The sequence below is a fragment of the Ailuropoda melanoleuca genome, chromosome 2, assembly GCF_002007445.2.
Source record: "Ailuropoda melanoleuca isolate Jingjing chromosome 2, ASM200744v2, whole genome shotgun sequence".
Taxonomy (NCBI): domain Eukaryota; kingdom Metazoa; phylum Chordata; class Mammalia; order Carnivora; family Ursidae; genus Ailuropoda; species Ailuropoda melanoleuca.
In genome coordinates this window covers 19,221,839-19,244,083 of record NC_048219.1, presented here as the reverse complement: position 1 = coordinate 19,244,083, position 22,245 = coordinate 19,221,839, and the positions used below count along the sequence as shown (strand labels likewise).

At 41.4% G+C, this 22,245-nt stretch overlaps 1 protein-coding gene across 1 annotated transcript; it reads right to left on the bottom strand.

The window, feature by feature from the left end:
- Positions 1-567: 567 nt before the first annotated feature.
- On the bottom strand, positions 568-22,046 carry YBX1 (Y-box binding protein 1). Its single transcript, XM_034654001.1, has 8 exons — positions 21,623-22,046; positions 21,471-21,588; positions 10,102-10,135; positions 7,044-7,133; positions 6,442-6,744; positions 5,859-5,941; positions 1,710-1,975; positions 568-954 (listed from the first exon to the last, which is right to left on the bottom strand). Exons 1-7 carry the CDS (start codon positions 21,900-21,902, stop codon positions 1,741-1,743), a joined length of 1,143 nt encoding a protein of 380 aa, XP_034509892.1. The 5' UTR covers positions 21,903-22,046; the 3' UTR covers positions 568-954; positions 1,710-1,740.
- Positions 22,047-22,245: the final 199 nt, after the last annotated feature.

Sequence of the window (22,245 nt, the reverse complement as noted above, 5' to 3'; positions counted from 1 at the left end):
GAGTGAACCTGTATGCGGAGCCCCATCAGGCTCTGTAGCATGCTGAAGTACTCTTCCACAAGGGCAGAAATAAGTGGCTTGCAGGGATTAGAATCCAATTAGTACATGCTCGAGCATGCCCTCTCCCCTTTACCACGGTCTCTCAGCAAAAACGTATATGGCCAAATTATCATAGTAAATGTTTTCTCACGTTTAGGGTGAGCCCATAGGTATGTCACTTTAAGAATTACACATTAGGGGCGCCTGGGTGGCGCAGTCGTTAAGCGTCTGCCTTTGGCTCAGGGCGTGATCCCGGTGTTCCGGGATCGAACCCCACGTCAGGCTTCTCCACTAGGAGCCTGCTGCTTCTTCTCCCACTCCTCCTGCTTGTGTTCCCTCTCTCGCTGGCTGTCTAATAAATNAAATAAATCTTAAAAAAAAAAAAAAAAAAAGAATTACACATTATTAGGAAATTTCCAAAGTAATCCAGTGAGTACCATCTATTTGTGCTAGGTTTAAGATAAGGGTCCTATGGCCAGCTTAAGGACTTACAAACTAAAATCAAAACAAGACAGAAATATACACAAAGACAATTATTTAAGACCTTTATTAACGGGTGCTTGCCGTTTGTTGACTTTTTTGAAAAAATCAAGTTGTAAACTTTTATTACAAATTAAAAATGAGGTTCTTAAAAATCTCAACTTGACCAGATATGAAACAATTTAAAAACCTTTAAAGGTGTATTGAGAAAAACCAGGCTTTTTTTTTTTTCTTAAAAAACATGTTTGTCATTACCAAAAAGAGACGTCTTTAGGTAAAAATAATAAAAACCCCATGCTGCATAGACAATGCAGATAGTTCTATTTATCTGGTCAATGGGGCAAAAAGCAAGCACTTAAGGTCTTCAGCTCCAATCTTTTGTTCATTTCTTATTGCTGGAATTTCATCTTCATTTCTTCGTGTTGGATGACTAAACTGTAAAAAAATAAAAAAAAAAAATTTAAGATTATCTTGCACAACTGGCTCTGGTGTTCCTTTAGTACACACCAAACTGCTGCAGGTCACATTAGCTAAGTAGGGAAGGCATTAACGAGTCTATTTCTTTATTCCAAGACACTGATTTCCAACGTGGGTGGACAATGCTGGGACAAGAACAGCTATTGCTAGGCTTTGGATGACCTTTTGCCACCCAGAAAATAACAGAGGAGAAAAACCCCAAAGTATCACTGGCTGGAAATGACAATTCCAGAGCCAAACAGAGACAATTACATGCTTCTCAGTATCAAGTAAAAAGCTGAATGCAAAGGTATCCCTTAACTTTAGAAATGATATAATGTCAAAGCTGCCACTTTCCCCAAAGAGACTACATTGTTCATTACCATGCAGGTTATTAAATCTATAAGTTACCCCATCTCTTCGTGAAAATAAACACGATGTAATCATCATACTTCTTAGGGTAAAGTTCTACCAAGACTCTCCTCGGCTGACTGGTGAAATCACAGATTTCATTCAGAACAGGTGACAAAAAAGGCTCTAATTCAAGAAATATTTAGATAGGCCAAGTATGGCCTTGACACGTGCCATTACTCAAACTGGATATTTAAGTTATTTGAAGAGGACCATGGCTGAAAGACACCCTAAATAACAATGGCTCATCTTACCTGATGAACTGGGAAACAGACACCACTCATGACCGCTCAGAGGCCAGAAGGCCACCTACGCCTACTTACCCGGATGATGGTAGAGATGGTAAGCCGGCATTTACTCAGCCCCGCCCTGCTCAGCCTCGGGAGCGGACGAATTCTCAGCTGGTGGATCGGCTGCTTTTGTCTCTTTGCCATCTTGTGGTTTAGGGTTTTCCGGGCGTCTGCGTCGGTAATTGAAGTTACGGCGGTACCGACGTTGAGGTGGCTGCTGACCTTGGGTCTCATCGCCTTGATTTTCCTTATCTTCCTCGTTGCCATCCTCTCTAGGCTGTCTTTGGCGAGGAGGACCCCTGGAATGAATATTGTGCAAAGCTGCAACAACAAAACCTTCATTCTTTAAGCCACCCACCAGGGGTTCTCGCTTGGGTCAGTCCACTAAACACCGGATCTAGCCTGTTTATCAAAAAATGAAAAACACAAACTTGGTTCCTATTTCACAAACCGAATGCGGACGACTGCGAGATTTGGAAGTGTAAAATGGAAGATGAGCATTTTAAACTGGTTTTAACGGACTAGTGAACTTTTACTCACAGCATAACCTATTAAAAAATTAATAACGAAATTACCAGAAGTGGCACACCACCACATACTCTGATGTCATTTTAAATGGTCTTCATGGTAACCATGTTTGGGAACACGTGTCACTAATCCTTTTATAGACAGATGAGCACTTGCTAAAAAGGCAGGATACCAAAAACAAAGAAAAAGATGCTCGCTCTCTATAAATCAAAATACACAGCAACCATTAGTCATTAAGGAAATGCAAATCAAAACGAAGACACCACTTCATACCAAGATGGCCTAATCAAAAGATCAGAAAACCACCAGTGTTGGTGAGGATATGCAAAACTGGAACCCTCATATGTTGCTGGTGAGATTATAACAACAGTGCAGCAGCTTTGGAAAACAGCCTGGCAATTCTTCAAAATGTTAAGGAGTTACTATGTGACCCAGCAACTCCACTCAGAGGTCTATACACCCAAGAAAGTATCCACTTCATGATTACCAATAACAAAAATGTGGGAACAATCCAAGTGCCCATTAGCTGACTAATGAAGAAACAAAATAGGACGACATTCATGTAATGGACTCTGATTTACCCATGAAAAAGTAGACTGGTAGTAGCCAGGGTGTGGGGTACAGGGAAATGAGTGACTGTTAATGGATACAAGGGTATTTTTCTGGCTCAGGGTGGGGGAAAGAGTGAAAACGTCTGGAATTAGAGATAGTGGTAATGGTTACTTAACTGTGAATACTAAAATCCAAAGTTGTACACTTCGAAAAAAGTTCAAATTTACATTCTAGCAGCAGTTCAACAGCCTGAAATTAAAGATATCAGGACCAAAGAAAGTATCAAGATTTCTACCACCAAGGAAAAGATTAGAACTGCTTCTGCTAGTTGACTGTAAATGCTTTTCCCTGAAGCCTTCAAGTGTGAATGCTTCACCCCACCATTGTGGCTTCTAAGTCAATTTTCCCCATTACCTTCTAAAACTCCCAAGCTTTTCAAATCTTACATTAGGCTATGTTCCATTTACTATCCTCTTCCTGTTGTAGTTATCCCGACAACCCCAACAACCTGGGCTTAATTCTTTACCTCCTATCCAGCCGTTTTCCATCTGGGTTCTCCCGATTTTAAGCATTCCACTCTCCCAACACCCTTTTTTAAATTCTCCTAGTTTAATTCCTTCTTGTTCTCCCATTCTCTATTTCCATTAGGGCTTATAATCCAGTGATCCTATCACTTGCTCTATTCTCCCTTAATATTTTTCTCCCTTCTTACCCAAGTATAAAGACCACCATTAATTATGACCAATCCCAACCCCAGGATCTTTCATTTGGATCAACAAATGCTGGACAAATCCAACTCTGCTCAATCTGAGCCTGCCACTAAAAAAATGGCTGGAAAATACAGCCAACACTGGGTGGACCTCGTGACCATTATTCTATTGTTTGATTTCCCCTACTGCTCTTCTAGAGATCATTCCCCATCTTTGTCCCAAATTCCCCACACCTGTTCTCTTACCTCTCCCTCCCCTTCTGACTTCACTAGCACACCAGTGCCCACAAACTCTGGCTTCTTACACACAAAACACCCAGGATTCCTAGCAAAAGGTCCACCACTCACTTAAGGACAAAATCCTATCCTATCTGAAGACAATTCTAGCAGCTGCTTTCTGCCAACTGTCTTTTTTTTTTTTTTTTTAAAGATTTTATTTATTTGACACAGAGACAGCCAGAAAGAGAGGGAAACACAAGCAGGGGGAGTGGGAGAGGAAGAAGCAGGCTCCCAGTGGAGGAGCCCGATGTGGGGCTCGATCCCAGAACGTCGGGATCATGACCCGAGCCGAAGCCAGATGCTTAACGACTGAGCCACCCAGGCGCCCCTCTGCCAACTGTCTTCTGCCACCATTTTTCAGCCTACAATATGCTATTTCGAACAAAAATACTTTTAACACCATTCCTTCCTTATGCTTTGTATCTAGCACTGTCAACTTATCCATTCAAATGAGACTATTACGTCTAACTTAAAAGGCAAACAACAAAACTGAAGCACTTAACAACAAAAATTCACATGCTATTTGTTAAAGACACCAATGAAGCTAGACAAAAAATTTAATCAGCCTTATAGTTTAACAAAAAGGTAAACCAAATTTTCTGTTGTTGGCACCCATGGATATAATGTATAGACTGCCATGACAGCCTATTTTAGACCAATTTTAAAAACACCAATCACTATTAAAAAATGATATCGTTATGGGAATGTTTCAACGAGTTNATTATTTGGAATGTTTCAACGAGTTATCTTTGTCTAGGTTTCAAACTAGTATGAACAATACTTCAGTTCAGGATCAACAAAGCTCATCCGTCAGCATCAAAACTAATCTCCCCCACTCAACATGGAAAACCCCACTGATCTCCAACACCCAGCACATGGCAACACAATCTCCTGGTGGAGATTTTAATGAACCAGGGCTGGAACTCCAGGCCATTTTCATGAAACAAAAACTCAGGACACAACACACCATCAGTGGAAATGAGAAAAGAATAAAATATAGACACTGGCTATTACAAAACTCTCAATGCATATATACTGATGTATAGTGTAATCTCAGCTAGTTCCTAAAGTTTCACTGCTCCATCTTCCGTTAAGTATTTTAAACATGGGTGTGTGTGTGTGTGGTGCGTGTGTGTCCAGAAACCTCTCTTACAGAGTCACAGTGTATTCTGAAGACTTTANAGTTCCTAAAGTTTCACTGCTCCATCTTCCGTTAAGTATTTTAAACATGGGGGTGTGTGTGTGTGTGTGGTGCGTGTGTGTCCAGAAACCTCTCTTACAGAGTCACAGTGTATTCTGAAGACTTTATGTTGCATTTTGGATACTTCTACAGTAAGGAATTTCTTAAAACTTATTTGGATACGCACAGTTAAAGCTCTTACATAAGTGGTTAGTTAAAAGTTACTACACACTGTATTGCCTTAAATATACAACTTAACAGTTTTAGGAATCATATCTGGAGACTCAACACTTTAATAATAAAAAGACCCTTAAAAAAATAGCTATTACGCCATTCTGTCCAACCACTGTGGGACAGATTGGGTATATTCCCTCAAATATACCACACATTTACATACTAAACACATCTGGCTCATGGAACTCTTCACCATACTTTACCGGAGCGATTTCATTTCACAACTTAGGGGTGATTAAAAAATCCCCTAAATTGAGACGTGATTAATGGAAAATTATGCCATCTCAGAGGTGACACTACAGATTCATTTATGATTAAGGTGCAGTTCACGTACGCCTAATGCTTTAAAGGCAATGCTTACCTTTACCTTTCTCCCTCCCAATGAAGCAGGTCTTAAACATGTATACTATTCTCTTACCTGTTCAAGGACAGAAAAACTGAAATTCCATAACCTCATGGGGGGGGGGGAAGAGAGGACAGAACCCACAACTGTATGTAGACCTCATCTATACAAGCTGTTTTTAACCAGTGCCAGCAAAGAACACATTCTCAAAGATAACTGAATTCGGGTTCACCTCTTTGGCATCTGACAAAAGAAAATGTTAAGTGTTAATAAATAAAATGACTCCAAAAGGCTGCAGGCGAAGCATGATGCTGCTGAGTCCTAGCATACGCTTGAGAAATTTAATACAAACCATACCTGCGGAATCGTGGTCTATAACCCCGATACATATTCTGTCTCACTGGTCTACCTTGTTCTCCTGCACCCTGGTTGTCAGCACCCTGAAAAGAAAATCAAGCTGACTGAATCAGTAACAGAGTAAAACCCAATCAGACAAATCCAAAGTCTGCATACAGGAGTTAAATATCAATCAATCAATCAATCAATCAATCAACTATTATTACACTGTAAATTAATCTTTTAGAAATAAAAAAAAATGCTTCCCATTAAGATTAATTGCTCCAATACATGGGAAGACACCCAGAAAATGCTCAAAATGCAGTCCTATTTACAGTTATCGCATGCTGTCGATTCCTTTACTTTTCGGTGAACTTACTTCCATCACTTCTCCCTGCACAGGAGGGTTGGAATACTGTGGTCGNGTCAATCAATCAAGTAACTATTATTACACTGTAAATTAATCTTTTAGAAATAAAAAAAAATGCTTCCCATTAAGATTAATTGCTCCAATACACGGGAAGACACCCAGAAAATGCTCAAAACGCAGTCCTATTTACAGTTATCGCATGCTGTTGATTCCTTTACTTTTCGGTGAACTTACTTCCATCACTTCTCCCTGCACAGGAGGGTTGGAATACTGTGGTCGACGCCCATAGGGTCTCCGCATGTAGTAAGGTGGGAACCGACGCCGGCGGTAGGGCCGGCGCTGTTGGGCCTGGCCTTCAGGAGCACTTTCCGATCCCTCGTTCTTTTCCCCACTCTCACTATTCTGGTAATTCTGCTGGTAATTGCGTGGAGGACCCCTGCGACGTGGATAGCGTCTATAATGGTTACGGTCTGCTGCATATTTACTGCCTTGCACTGGAACTCCACCAGGGCCTGTCACATTTGCTGCCTCCGCACCCTACAAAAGCCATCATATATTGACAGTGACAACAGAATTAAGTACACTTAACAAAATTTTCACAAAACAAATAAAAAAGGGTCTATGTGGCCAGGGGTGCATAGAAATGATTAAAAATCAGTTCCTCACTGTTCTGAAGAGATTGCCCTCTAACTGCAGCCAGCACATTAGGCTTGATGCACCTGTGTTCATGAGGTCACCTGACCCATCCATCCACATTAGAGCCACCATCCTAACGGATGAGATCTCCAAAACATTTCCATACTGAAGTCAAACCTTTACACAAAAAGCATCCTCACCTTTTCTCCTTCAACAACATCAAACTCCACAGTCTCGCCATCTCCTACACTGCGAAGGTACTTCCTGGGGTTATTCTTCTTTATGGCAGTCTAGTAATATCACATTCCAAAAACAGATTAACAGGGGAGAATAATGTGCTTTTTCATTCAAAATGTACCAGAGTCAATATCATTTTAGCTTGGATATACACTTAAAATTAGCTTTAAATAAGACCAAACTGTCAATAAATTTAGGAAAACAGGGACCAATGCTACCCCCAACCTCAACCAAAATGCTCTAATCTTACAAGGCCCCAGCATTTTACCACTATTTTCCAAACTAAAACAAGTAATTTAACACTCAAGACACAACAATATGTATTTTTTAAAAATGCCTTTTGCAAAAAAGCATCATATGTAGCTTTAACAAAATGAGGATATCCATCTATCCCCCAAAGACTGCACTTAATAGAAGCTAGCCCCACACAGGGCCAGTTTAGATGACAGGCGAGTTTAGTTTTGCATGCTTCGAAGTTGACCAAACCAACTTTGTCCCTGTGTTAACCATATCAAACTCAGTTACAAATGTCAACCAAAATCCCTTCCAACTGGTCCGTGATAATACTTCAATGGAAATGCAATTCACATGTATTGACTATGCGCCACTCTTTACATTATCTGACCACATGGGATAGTAGGTCATTACTTCCTCAGAATACAATAAATCTCACATCGTTACTTGTTCTCCAGACTGCTACGACTAAGTATAAGGGGAAGAATAACACCTCACGTTTTGAGTGTAATACAGTAAAGTTCTCTCATGCATTACCTTGTCAATCTCATCATGACAAATGACATGAGGTATTATTACTCCTTTTTTACAAACAGGCTTTTAAAAGTTAGGTGACTTGCCCAAGGTCACACAGCTTAAGTGGCACAGTACGGACTTTTCTAAATCCAGGTCTTGGGACTCCAAATCCCATGTTCATTCTACATCACAGCGGTATCCATTACAGGATCACTCATGCATTTCCATTCCATAGGAGGCAGGACAACCAACAAAGCTGAAGCCAATTAAGCTAAGTTGCCCAGAACTGCAGTCTCCTTGATACACTAAGACCTGAGCATCCAAAGTCCCAAGAAACAACGAAATGTTGAACCACTTCCAAAATAAAGAGGAAAGCATATTGGTGACACCTGTGGGTCAGTACCAAGTGGGTGACATGCGTTCAGCCAAATAATTGATCTCATCTGTCATCTAAACTCTCACAAAGTTTTCATACCTTCCATATATAGCCAACTCTCAATTACCTGCAGTCATAGGGGATAGCAGAAGTATGGATAATTACAATCTCAAAACTGATTTCAGTCAGCATCTTCAGAACACCCCAATCTCCCCAAACCCTTCTAACAGGACTGACCAGCCTTGCTGTCTCCTGTTCCTAAATGTGCACATTCCTTTGAACATGCAGAAGTAAGGAACACAAAGGAGTTGGCATTCAATTTTATAAAACATTTGTTTTAAAAATAACATTGAGCAGTACTATATTTATGTTTAGGGTTTATTTTTTAAAGGTCATAAAAAAAAAAAAAAGTAATCTATGCACCCAACATGGAGCTTTAAACCCATGATCCCGAGATCAAGAGTCTCACACTCTTCCTACTGAGCCAGCCAGGTGCCCCTACGTTTAGAATTCAAATGTTTCCATACTTATATATTTGACTCTGAGATTTTCTGATAAGGTTTTGGACATACTAGAAATTGATCTGGCTCCCTTGATTGCCACTGAATGCTGTGTAGGACACCTCAGAAAGCGACAAAGCACCAACCTCAAGATAGCCCTTCCTAAGAAAAGTATGCTGCCATCCAAGCTCACACCTGCCTGAATAACAGTGTGAGTGTGAAAACTGTATCTTTCGATGTCTGGATAAAAAGTACAAAAAAGTGGTTAAAAAGTACTTAGAGTGATTTTTTAAAGATTGTACTTATGTGACAGAGAGACAGCCAGTGAGAGAGCGTACACAGTAGGGGAGTGGGAGAGGAAGAAGCAGGCTCCCAGCAGAGGAGCCCGATGTGGGACTCGATCCCGGAACGCTGCGATCACGCCCTGAGCCGAAGGCAGACGCTTAACGACTGCGCTACCCAGGCGCCCAGAGTGATTTTCAACATAAGATAACAATACTTCTGCAGTCTTGGTGAAAAAACTGCAGCGCACACAGCTACACATACACAACTGTATTCTTCCTAGCCAATGCACACCTGTGAGGGTAATGAAGCCCAGGAGATACTTAAGTTTGAGATATTAGTGTTTACTTGGCAGTGGCAAGTAATGCTTAATGCTCACTTTCGAAAATATTTTTCCTAAATCTACTTGTGAAAGCTCAGCATATGGCACCTAATCCCGTGTTAGTTTTTTCCTCTTAAAACACTGACACCAATTTATAAATTAATGAGTAATTACCAACTTTGTCACACTGCCTTTTCACTTAACCCTAAACTAGTGAGGATTTGTAAATGTTCCAAGCCCATCAAAGTTCTCAAAGGTAATTCCCATTCAAAGTGCTTCAGCATACACAGAAGGACCTAGGGTAACTTTGGTGGCGTCCTAGTGCTCACTTCAAATTTGTATGGTTTTGCAGCTTAGTCCTATTTCCCCCATGATCACTGTGAATTGTCCTAACATAGAGGTAAATCCTGACAGTGTGTGAAAACACCCCACCAAAATTTCTGTGTACTTATAGTAACATTGGTTCAAGTTTAGGTTAATGGAGATTTCTTCTTCCTCTGAAATCAGGTTTCAAAATTTAGTATGAGTTGAGCACATTTCTTCATTTAAAAAACCTACAGCTATTAACAAAATACCCATTTGAAACACCTATTTTAATTAAGTAAACTGCCAATATGTTTCAATGTATACATTTATGCATGTTCTCACTCTTCCTGTGGGAACTAAATTGTTTGGTGGTTGGATATAATAAACTTTTTGCAAGGAACAACTGTTGAGAAAACATCCAGCCCTTTCTTTCTCCTCACAACCCTTAAAACTTAGGACTGTAAAACCTTTACACAAGCACTCACCTGGTGTACAAATACATCTTCCTTGGTGTCATTCCTGCAAGACACAACCAAGTTGAACAAGTCAGTAAATGGAATATGTTTCATGTTGCCAAAGGTTAAGAATAAGCGCTGTTCTTTGTGGATTTCCCCTCTATTTTTCCTACTGTTAGAGACTTTCTGGCTGCCAACCAGCCACCAGGAAATTTAAAGCAGAAACATGGTTTTTGTTCCATTTTTTTTGAAACTAAGCAGTTGCCAACAGTTGTAACTTCACTACCTGAAGGAGGACTTAAAAAAAGTCTGTGACCTACTAAGCCATTAAGAGGGTTTAAGTGACTAGCAACTATCACTCATTACCCTACCAAACATTAACAACTTTCCGGCATACACCACTCTTACTCCTAGAGCCTTGTTACTCATTTTAAAAGTAGACCATAAATATCTCATTCAATTACCAAGCATCCTTCTTTCTCATTTCTTCCTCACCATTTCCAATTCCCAACTCTCCTTGAGGTCAGAGATGACCCCTAAAAAAAAAAAGTCATTGAACGTACAACACCAGGAGTTGAGTCCCAGTGTAAACTATGGGCTTTGGGTGATGTGATAAGGATATGTCAATGTAATACGCTTGCTGATTTTAACAAACGCCATTACTTTGGTGCTGGAAGTGGGAGAGGTCATGTTGGGTATGACCATGTTAGGGAGGCTGCACGTATCGGCACGGAGTACGTGGAAACTATTTTCTGCTCAATTTTGTCATGATTCTAAAACGGCTCTTGAAAGAAAAAAAAACACAATGAAGTACAAACACGGACACTGTCAATACCCACATCATTCACGTGAAAACAAGCATCGTACTGGAGAACTAGGGAGGCGAAGATGAACGAGCTTCCTACTAGCACACACAACCCCTTCACTTCATACCAGACACCACTTTACAACAGCCACTAAATGTCTAGTCAAACTGTGCTGAAGAAATACGGTTGAAGTATCTGCTTTAGGACTTAAATGTAGCGTTAAAGGAGGAAACATGTGCTTTAAGTCTTAAAATAAGTTTATTGGAAAATGAGAAAGACGTTCCAGAGATAGAAAAGAGGTCATGGACGTGGGTAAAGCAACAACTAGCAAATTCAAAGCAAGCAAAGTTTGGCTAGAGCACGAGGACTATGGCTGTGGGTGGGGGAGGGTAAAGAGTAGGGACTAAACGATCATGTAGACAGAGGTGGCACCAAAGGCTTCTGAGTAGGTGAACAGGCATGACATCAGACGTTAAAATTTAGTGGCTATCAGGGAAATTTCAAATACAAGAGTCGTCCAGTTAGTTCCAAAAACTACTCTAGAAACTTCAGACCAGGAGCGATGGAAGCCTAAACTAAAAGGGGCTATGTGTGAGGAAATGTATTTGAGGACCTCTTTCTTTTAAATTTTTTTTTAAGTTTTAATTTATTTATTTGACAGAGATAGAGACAGCCAATGAGAGAGGGAACACAAGCAGGGGGAGTGGGAGAGGAAGAAACAGGCTTCCGGTGGAGGAGCCTGATGTGGGGCTCGATCCCGTAACGCCGGGATCACGCCCTGAGCCGAAGGCAGACGCTTAACCGCTGCGCCACCCAGGCGTCCCATGAGGACCTCTTTCTTGAGGTAAAAATGGGAGAATAAGCTTATTTTAGCTAGGGCCCTAGGGTTAAGATGATTCTACCATATAAGCAAAAACCACAGGAGAAACCGTTTTCCAGGCCTTTACTGACCTCCCCCAACCTCTTCATTTTGTCCAGTAGGTCAGAGAGAGAATGGGCTCAATAAGAGTTCTAATGTTTAATGACAAACGGAACAAAGGTCGCAATGAACTAGACTGTCTGGCTTACTGACTGTTGGCTCCTTGTTGAACTGTGGAGCAACAAATGCGCCAAGAATCCACACAACTTGGATCATCGTAACATGAGGACAGTTCATTTATGGGAACAGAATTTTAAATCTTTAAAAGAACAATCTACAAACACCCAGAATACTGCAAAAGCTACTCAAGGCAACTGGTTAAAAACTGACTTTTACAAGCTAGTTAAATACTAGGAAACCTAGGGAATTAATGGTTGCCATAATGCCTGTCAAATAGGTCTACAGGCATTCCTGCAAAGTTCCATAGCCATCACTATTAAAGTTCTCATCTTCAACACTGGGATTGAATTCCAAACCCCGGGGCCCCAAGGAAAAGTGAAACAAAAATCTGGTAGAGTAGGAAAGGTGGGCAAAGTCTAGAACAGGAACTCTCAACAGGGGCAGTGCTGACCACCCACCATATGCCAATTTAAAGTTGTTCCAAAGATGGGTACTATTTGCCATAACTGGGGTGAAGGATGTCAAGCTTGCTGGAGGACTAGGTGAAGAATTATTTGGTATCCTAGTGAACTTTCATGTAAGTACATTTATTATAACTTGAGTTTTGAATCTGATGTTTTAAGTTTTAATATGCATTACATTTACTAAAAATGCAACTTCTATGGAGAGAAATTTTCATTTATTGGTAATGCCACTGTGTACCTGTGTAGCCAACACATCATTTCTTTTATCTGTTGGTCTTTGTGGTAGCACTATTCATACCTTCTGATATATAGTTGCAAATACCTATGTACACATAAGATACGCTATATACTACAATAAAAAGAAACACAAGTACTTATTTACAAATTTTACTTCAAGGTTGTAAAAGCAATTAGAAAATCTACCAACTACTCATCTAATACTTAGAACAATCTTTTTTTTTTTTTTAAGATTTTTACTTATTTGATCAAGCAGAGAAAGACAATTATATGCTTTCACTCATTTATGGAACATAAGAAATAGCAGGGAGATTGGTAGGAGAAGGAAGGGAAGAATGAAGGGGTAAACAGAAGGGGGAATGAACCATGAGAGACTATGGACTCTGGGAAACAAACTGAGGGCTTCAGATGGGAGGGGGGTGGGGGACTGGGACAGGCCGGTGATGGGTATTAAGGAGGGCACGTATTGCATGGTGCACTGGGTGTTCTACGCAAATAATGAATCATGGAACACTAACATCAAAAACTAAGGATATACTGTATAGTGACTAAGATAACATAATAAAAAATTATTAAAAAAAATTAAAAAAAGGTTTTTACTTATTTGAGAGAGAGGGAGGGACTACAAGCGGGGTGGGGGGAAGCAGGCAGGGAGCCTGATGTGGGGCTCAATCCCAGGACCCTGGGATCACAACCTGAACCCAAGGCAGATGCCCAACTGACTGAGCCACCCAGGCGCCCCCAGAACAACCTTAAAAACGGTACAGGGGCGCCTGGGTAGCACAGTCGTTAAGCGTCTGCCTTCGGCTCAGGGCATGATCCCGGTGTTCGNAGGGAGGGACTACAAGCGGGGTGGGGGGAAGCAGGCAGGGAGCCTGATGTGGGGCTCAATCCCAGGACCCTGGGATCACAACCTGAACCCAAGGCAGATGCCCAACTGACTGAGCCACCCAGGCGCCCCCAGAACAACCTTAAAAACGGTACAGGGGCGCCTGGGTAGCACAGTCGTTAAGCGTCTGCCTTCGGCTCAGGGCATGATCCCGGTGTTCGGGGATCGAGCCCCACATCAGGCTCCTTTGCTAGGAGCCTGCTTCTTCCTCTCCCACTCCCCCTGCTTGTGTTCCCTCTCTCGCTGTCTGTCACATAAATAAATAAAATCTTTAAAAAAAAAAAAAAAAAACACGGTACAAGGTAGGCAATACACAGAATGCATCTCCTGAAAGACAGCTTAAGGAGATATTTTGTGGATACAAAGATATATGGAAACCTATAAAGGGTTCATTAATGATGTGCTGGACAATGGCATTCATTTACTCTGTTGACAACAAACCAGCCTATTAGGGAATTATGGCCAAAGCATACCTGGATTTTAGGAAAAAATTTGACAGCTCAAAAAAAAAAAAAATCCAGTTTTAGCCAAAATAGAACTCTATAGTCTGGATGCATTAAATATAGTTACAACTTAAGTGACTACGCAGAAATTCAAGGTAGTGCTAAAAGGAAACCCAATTTTTAGTCCTCATTCTACTATTAACAGCTGTGCAACCTTGAAAAGCTGCCTCATCTGCAAAATGGGAAAAATTAGATACAACAGCTTACCTTACAGAGGATAAAAGTTCCAGATATTGTCCCAAATGCTTTAACTATACACACCACTCGCTCCTCACAATGCTGAGGCAGACACTGTCATTAACGCCCCATTCTACAAATTAGGAAAATGAAGTATGTGTTCATCTGCTCAGTGGTAGAATTTGACTCCACAGGCCCTGATCTCTACTATGCTAAGAACTCAAAAAGCACCAGTCTGAAAATCTTTACATTTCCAGCTCTAGAGGCAGCTTACAGCAATACGGTCTCTCCACTTCTTGGAGGACAAGTAACAAGCACCCCTACATCCTCACCTGCGTTACAGAACTATTCCATTTAATCAGACCAAGGTTCTGCTATGTATCTCCTCCCCCACTGTAAAAACCATTTTGGGCTCACAAGGCATCATAAAAACAACCGTTTAGTGGTAGTTTGTTGACCCCTATTAATCATAATACTGGAGACAAATTCAAGCTCATGGCTACTAGAGAGGTCACTGGAGAGGGAAAAGCAGCAATTAAAATAAGCTGACCAGGGCACCTGGGTGGCTCAGTCGGTTAGTGTCTGCCTTCAGTTCAGGTCATGATCCCAGGGTCCTGGGAATGAGTCCCATGTGGTGCTTGCTTCCTGCCCAGTGGGGAGTCTGCTTCTCCTTTTCCCTCAGGCCCTCCTCCCTGCTCGTGCTCTCTCAAATATATAAAATCTTAAAAAAACAAAACAAAACAAAACACCATCCTTTAGCTATTATTAATGTAGTAAGGAAAAATAGAGACATCCCTAGTACTGCACCTTACCTTTTGTGGTATATGCTGAGAACCAAGACACATACTTCTAACTTCACCGAGGGTGGAAAATTATGGACAGGGCAGACTAGTATAGTAACAAGCTAGCTAGCTAGCTGGGGATGCCTGGGTGGCACAGTTGGTTATGTGCCCAACTCTTGGTTTCAGCTCAGGTTGTGATCTCACGGCCATGAGATCCAGTGCCATGTAGGGCTCTGTGCTCAGCATAGAGTCTGCTTAAGATTCTCTCTCCTGTCTCCCTGTCCCTGTCCCACCACCCCAAAAATAAACAAATCTTAAAAAGCAGCTAGCTAGCTGCCTTAGCACTGTGGGAAGCACCAGTAATAAAAATAAGACATGGCCTGTCCTCAAGTATTTCAACCTAGAAGGCCACCACCTTTGATCCAGTGCAGCAGCTCAATTACCAAATACTGTTTTCCACATATTATAGTTATGTTGAGTCCTACTGATCAGAGAGGAGAAAGAGGAATGAAGAGCAGGCAGTATACCCATAGAGCAATGCTGTAGCTTTCCTTACTAGAACCACTGGAGCCAAGGTTAGAATCCGGGCTATCGTCATCACTAAACTACATGGTCTGGGGCAAATCGCCTTATTTGGACAATGCGGATGAGACAACACTTACCTCAAGACCACACTATACTCAGACCCAAGCTCATCCACACTGCCGCCCGAAAGAGATAAAATGCAAGCTCAACACAGGTCTGCCCTGTTATCTGAAAGTTCACTTTATACCACTTTACTTTCACGAGAGGTTTCACAGGAACGCGCTACGTTTGGATAGCATGGGGAAATCTATATCTACGCTTGTTTTCCAGTAGCCACAATAAAAAAAGTAAAAGCACGTAAAATTAGTTTTACCATTTAAACATGTACAAATCAATATAAAAAACTGAAGTATTTTACATTTCTTTTTTCATACTAAGCCTTCATAATCTGCTCTGTATTTTACACTTCCGAAAAGTAGGTTCACAAATGCAAGCTGTTCATAAGAAAGTGGTTCAAAACAAACACTAAATTGGGTATCAGTTTTAAAATTCAAGTTAAAAAAAAATTCCGTTTCTCAGCTGCAAGAAGCACGCTTCCACACAGGTCTGATGGTTACTGTACTGGACGGCACAGGCCTACAATATTCCAACAGCGTCCTACCACGCGGCACAGCGCTCCTGCTCTCCCGCACTCAGGCGTGCACTTTCGGTCTACTCCTGCAGCTCGCGCTCTTACAAAGGGCAGTATTTACACGGAGAAAGTTTCAGAAAAACCCCACCTCTCAGGCTTTCTCACCTAACTAGTAGTATTGTCCTTATTCAGCAAATGAGGACACAGTATGGATTTCAAGGAAAAAAGAATCACAGTGAGAGGGTGAAGCAAAAAAGGGGTTACCGTTTTAAGTTTGGAAAATGCTAAAGAAAAAAAGAAATCCTGCTGGGATTTACACACAGAAGTCTCTTAAAAACTTCTAATGTAGCACAATGAAGGTAAAAACATGGCGCCAGCACTAAGCTCCACACTAAATTTACCCAGATTAAAGTGTCTCAAAATCTCCTAAAATTTTAGGAAACATTTCGCCCCCAAACCACAGCATTGCCTTAAATGAAACCTAACATATAAGCTCATCTATCGATAACTAAATGCTCTTATCCTATTACCTTGTTGCAGATTACCACGTCAAGCCCTTTTAACAGCTTAAATTGCCCAACTGCACAAATGATTAATTCTACAGTCATAAAAACGTCTAGAATTTAGCACCCATTTATTCTCCATAACCCAAAGCATCCAGACATCAATACCCAAGTTCTGTAGATGACCATAAGATAATAAACCCTACTTATCTTTTTACTTGTTTTCTATTAAACACTTCTTACGGCCAGCAGGCACACTATTTTCCACATTATTTTCTATCATTCTGCCTCAGTGAGCCGGATTGTAGATGTTTTCCAAGGGCTAAGACTGAAGGGTGGAAAACTTAGTAACAGCCCCAATACTTGTAAAACATAAGGTAAATAAGCTAGTTCTCTACTCTGGATTTCAAGATGAAAAGCTTTTACATATCAGTGACTTGGTGAACAAGGATGAATTCTGGCCAACTTAAGATCAGTAGCTAACAAAACCAGCATGCAAATTAATCCTAAAGTGCCTTATATAGAAGTCATTGTCTGAAGAGGCTCAGTTCTGAAATCAAAACAAAAACACCCCCTACCCACACCAACAACCATTTAACAGTGCTTTCTGAAGACTGCCAATGATACACCATGACTTGGGGACTACTTAGGTATCTTTTTTTTTTTTTTTTTGCTTCCACCCACCCATCCTTCCTATTTAATAGCACACCACCAAGTCTTCCTAGTGCCACAGCATTTAGTTAATTATGTTATAAACTATCCATGCCTTCTATGATTTAGAGATAACCTTACCGTTTGTGATCAATTTCAGTCTGATTTTAACAGTCCAAGAGACTTGGCAATCACGCTCCCACAGAGCTACACATTTTTAAAACTAAGAACCAGGGAGTAAATACTTTAGGCCATGTCTGTCACATATTCTTATTTAAACAACCCTTAAAAAGAAAACCCATTCCTAGCTTCTAAGTCATACAAAAACAGAATGAAAAGATTCACAAATGAGATAACAGTCAAAGGCTCTCTCCTTTAACCCCTCAATTGCATCCCCGTATTAGCAAGTCCTTTTAATTTGTAAACCCAATCTGCACACTAAACTATTACAGCAGTACCTCACTACACGTAATAGGCAGCGCAAAAAGCAAAGTTTTTCAAATCTGGGGGACTAAGAAGTCAGCACACAGGAGCTCCAGTGACTGCTAGCTATCATTTAGAAAAGTCTTTTGATGGCTAAGAATAGCCACCCTATGAAATTAGCTGCAACTGTGGACATTAACCAAACTGAAGAGGACCAGGGCCTATTTTCAGGGACAGTGTAACAGCAGCTAGTGAACAAACTCCAAAGGCAGAAAATAGGAGTTCAAACCCTAGCTCTGCCACTCATTATGCTTCCCAAGGCAAGTTACTCAACTTCTCGGTACCTGAGAATTGTATTGACACCTTAAAGATTTTGAGGATTAAATGGCTTAGTTCATGTAAAGCATTTACAATAATACCCGGTGTAAGTGCTTGGAAAACATTAGCTGCTTTTTTAATGTGTCACCACTGTGTGAAGGAAGTCACCTTCATCAGTTACATACACAGGGAATCCCCAAAAGAGAGACTAAGCCTGAGAGCCACAAGTAAGTATTTTTCCTGAAGAAAGATAGCTAAACCCTTCCTTGGCTTAGTATATTATACCTGCTCCTAGACCATAGGTAATAAACTCAAATGCACAGAGGCTGGGCAGGAAAGGAAGTCAACAACAGGAGAAACCCAAACATGACATATTGTGGTGTATGCCCCATTTAAAGGTGGCGATAATACTTGTGGCCAGCTGATTTTACTTACATGGGACTTCAGGTCCCAAAGCTAAAATTCAGATCTTAAAAAGATGGTAATCTGAATATTAGGGAGATTATCTCAATTTTAAGTATCAGCAATTCATTCCAGTTCTCTTTAAGACACTGTTTTCCTAAGTATCTGGGGGTAGATTCAGCTAGTACATCACCAGTTTATGTCCTCTGCCCTATTGGATTCTCTTTGCTCCAAATTCCTTGCCCACCCCAAAACCCTAGAATGATTGATTAAGCATTTTTAAGTACTCTTGAGAACAGAGAGGTATTCCGATTGTGGTCACTATGAAAAGACGCATGTCCCAATGAAAAACTGTTAAAATTGTTACCGATTCATGCCAACTTTTCATGAATTTGATGAGTATGGATTAATCTTCAACAGCTGGAAGCAAAGACAAAATTGGATTTCCAGATTTAAAAAGCAGAGAACCAAGCCCTGAAACCACTGACCCCTGTGGCATCCTTCTAATGACCTCTTCAACAGTTCTGAGTGAAGCTTTTCATAATAAACTGAAATGGGGGGGGGGGGAATAAACCCCTCCAGTCACGTAATCCAATTACTGTTTTCAAGACACAGCATACCCAAGGTCTAACCATGAATTTCTCAGAATTCCTAGATTCTGTAGCCTAACAAAAAACAGCCAAAATGTTTGATGTTCTAAAGGTCTATGTTCTTATTCAGGACCTTTTACACAAGAAAACCAACAAAAGAAAACCCTTTAAAAAATAATTCTGATAAGGCCGTAACATTATTTTCACAGGTAGTAATTTAGATCAAAATATTTACAATGAAAATGTTTCTTTAAAATCAAAATTTACACAAAAATTATCCCCTATTTTCATTATAAAAATCTTAAGAACCAGAATATAATTCACAGAACTCCAAGGTTAAAATTATAGTCACAGCAATCATCTCAAACACTACATCCTCTTTCTACAGAAGCAGCATGTGTCTGCTTCCCCCCCAAACCCCCACCGAGAGCCAAGTGCTTACATAGCCAACCAAATTGCAAACTATCGGACTATAGTTTCTTAAGACCTACATTTTCCCTTAATCAAGGCAAAACTCTCCTGGACTTAATTGCAGTCACATTTTACAGTGACTTGAAAGTCTTAGAATCATTGAAATAACCAGTTTAGAAACACAAAGCACATTTAAACCAGTTAACTTGACAAAATAACTGAGGTTAGGACAGTCCCAAAAAAGGATCATCAAAAGTCAATTTACATTTAACTTGCCCTGGAGGACTACCAGTAGGGTTGATTTCAAGTCGGAAAAGAGATATTCAAGGAATAGCATCTCATAAAATAGAGTATGTAAATATAGGACTCTTTTATCTTGGATTACCAATTGTTCACTTAAAAAATCATAACCTATGTCCATTTAACAAAATGCAGCAAAACATAAGGCACATGGCACAATTTCTAAAGCACAAACTACAATCTAACCACAGAAAAGGCTGCAAATTACAGTCTCTTCTAACATGTACACCAGCATTACACTGGGTAAAGGGTTAAAAGCAGTGTTTTTCAAAGTATGGCTCACAAGACATAATCACCTGGAATTCTTGTTAAAAATGTACCCCAGACCCAATGAATCCAGGCTGGGAAGGAAGAATTCAGCAATCTGTATTTTTTAACAACCTTCCAGGATAATAAGCCTACTTTAATTTGAAACCTATTGGTCTAAGGGTTAGGACAGTAAGAAAAATCAGAGTAAGAGGAAAATATTAACTGAAACGCTAACATTCAGAGATCAACTAAAAAGTGATAAAATATAAGCACCCGCGCATTCCCTTCCTTCATCACTAGTAAACCATTATCAAAAAACTGATGAAAAATGTAGCCTTGGCCTGTCACAAAAGCAGTGTAAGAATAGATGGAAAATTCCCAAAAATTTTGGAAGAAACAGAATGTTTCCCCACAACTGCAAACGTGGAAAACAGACTATCAAATGCTTACAGTCTCTTTTGCTTTGAACATTTCCACGACACTTCATGGTTGAGTAATGAAAGGTTTTTCATCAGCCAATTAGGTCTGTCTTTAAGCTTGATCTTGTCCACTTGGTTTCTTGTCGTGTCCATTTCACATGCATTCAGTACTATTTCTTACTCTTAGGTGTTCTTTTAAAGCATCTGGTTGTTTAATGCCTTCTAAAGTAAGAATGTAAGAAAACGCTGAGATGACAGCATCCTACCTGTAAGGCCAAAATGCTAGGAGCACACACCATGCTCTACACCCATATGCAACCGCACTAGCAGCCTTGCTTGGCAGCCATCTTGAAAATGATGCCCGCCTCACAAGGGAGACCACGAAGAGTACAGTGTGTAAAACTGCACGTTACCATCACTGTTGCTACAAACGATCCTAAGGACTAATCCTAAAGATGGGGACAAAAAAAGTATGAGAAATAAAAACTGAGAAAGGGGCAATTTCTTCCAGATGCTCTACAGGAACAAATAAAAACTACTGTAGTCCTAAAGTGAAATTTATCCAAAGCACTCAAGACAGCACATATTGAAACGTTAAACAAAGGCGATATATAACCTTAACAGTCAAGATGACAAATCTTGCACCGCCAAATCTTGTTACCTCCAAAGGTTAACGTGTTAGAAATAACGTATATATACTAATCAGTGGGTCACATCACGTTTTTCACTACCAATTTCAATAACGTATAAAAAGGGTAACAAGGATAAAAATGCGCCTAAGAGAACTAGACTAGATCGGTTTTCTCAGTTTGCCCTTTTAAGAGTTGACTCACTCACTGCACTTGCCTTTTAAATCGCTCCGTACCTAAAAAGACTCTCAAATTGATTTCAGATTAATATTTAGCTGCAAAACAAAGACCATCTCTAGATTCCCGAGCCCTCCAGTCTTCAAGGAAAACAGAATCTCACTACCAAGTAGCAACAACCTACACACGCTTACACCCTTCCAAGTCAGCAGAGCTACCCAACGAGCAGAGCATGCAAAAGGTAGGACGGAGACTACGGTGGCGGTCATCTCACCTGTTGATGAAACCATATCCGTTTCTTACATTGAACCATTTTACTGTTCCCAAAACCTTCGTTGCTGGAGGAAAAAAAACACACAAACACAAAAACCCACGATTACCAGACGTCCTTTCTTAAACCCGCCACGCTTGGCACCGGCCCCGCACGCGCTCCGCGGCGGCCCGCGACCACCTGACAGCCTTTCTCCTCCGAGGCCGCTCGCGGGCTCCCCAGCACACGTGGGTGGGCCCGGGGCGCGGAGCCCGCGGGCGGGCGCGGCTGCGGGGCGGGGAGCACGTGAGGGAAGGGGAAGCGCCCGGCCCACTCGGGCCTGCGTAGGCGGCGCGCCGCGCCCTCAGGGTACACGCGGAAGGGAGCGGGNGCGCTGAGGGCGGGGGCGGCGGGGGGGGCGGCGGGCGGCTGCTGGGTCTCGGCCTCGCTGCTCATGGTTGCGGTGATGGTGACTGGGGCCGGCTGCGGCAGCTGCGGCTCCTCCCGGGGTGTGATGGTAACTAGGCCGGCGGCGGCGGTGGGGCTGCTCAGGGCTCTCTGGGGTCCGCTCTCCGCTCCCGCTACCGATCGAACTAGCGAGAATGGCGGGACGGGCGGGATAAGCCCTGCGATCGGCCCGCCCAAACCATCGTTCAGTGGCCAGTAGTGCTGTCAATCTCACCACCTGACCTCAACTCCTAGCTTCTATTGGCTAATACTTTATCACTCCTCCACTCTCATTGGCTCTTAGGCGGCTAATTCGGCCGACCTACAACCGTTCCTGCCTCCGCCGCCGCCA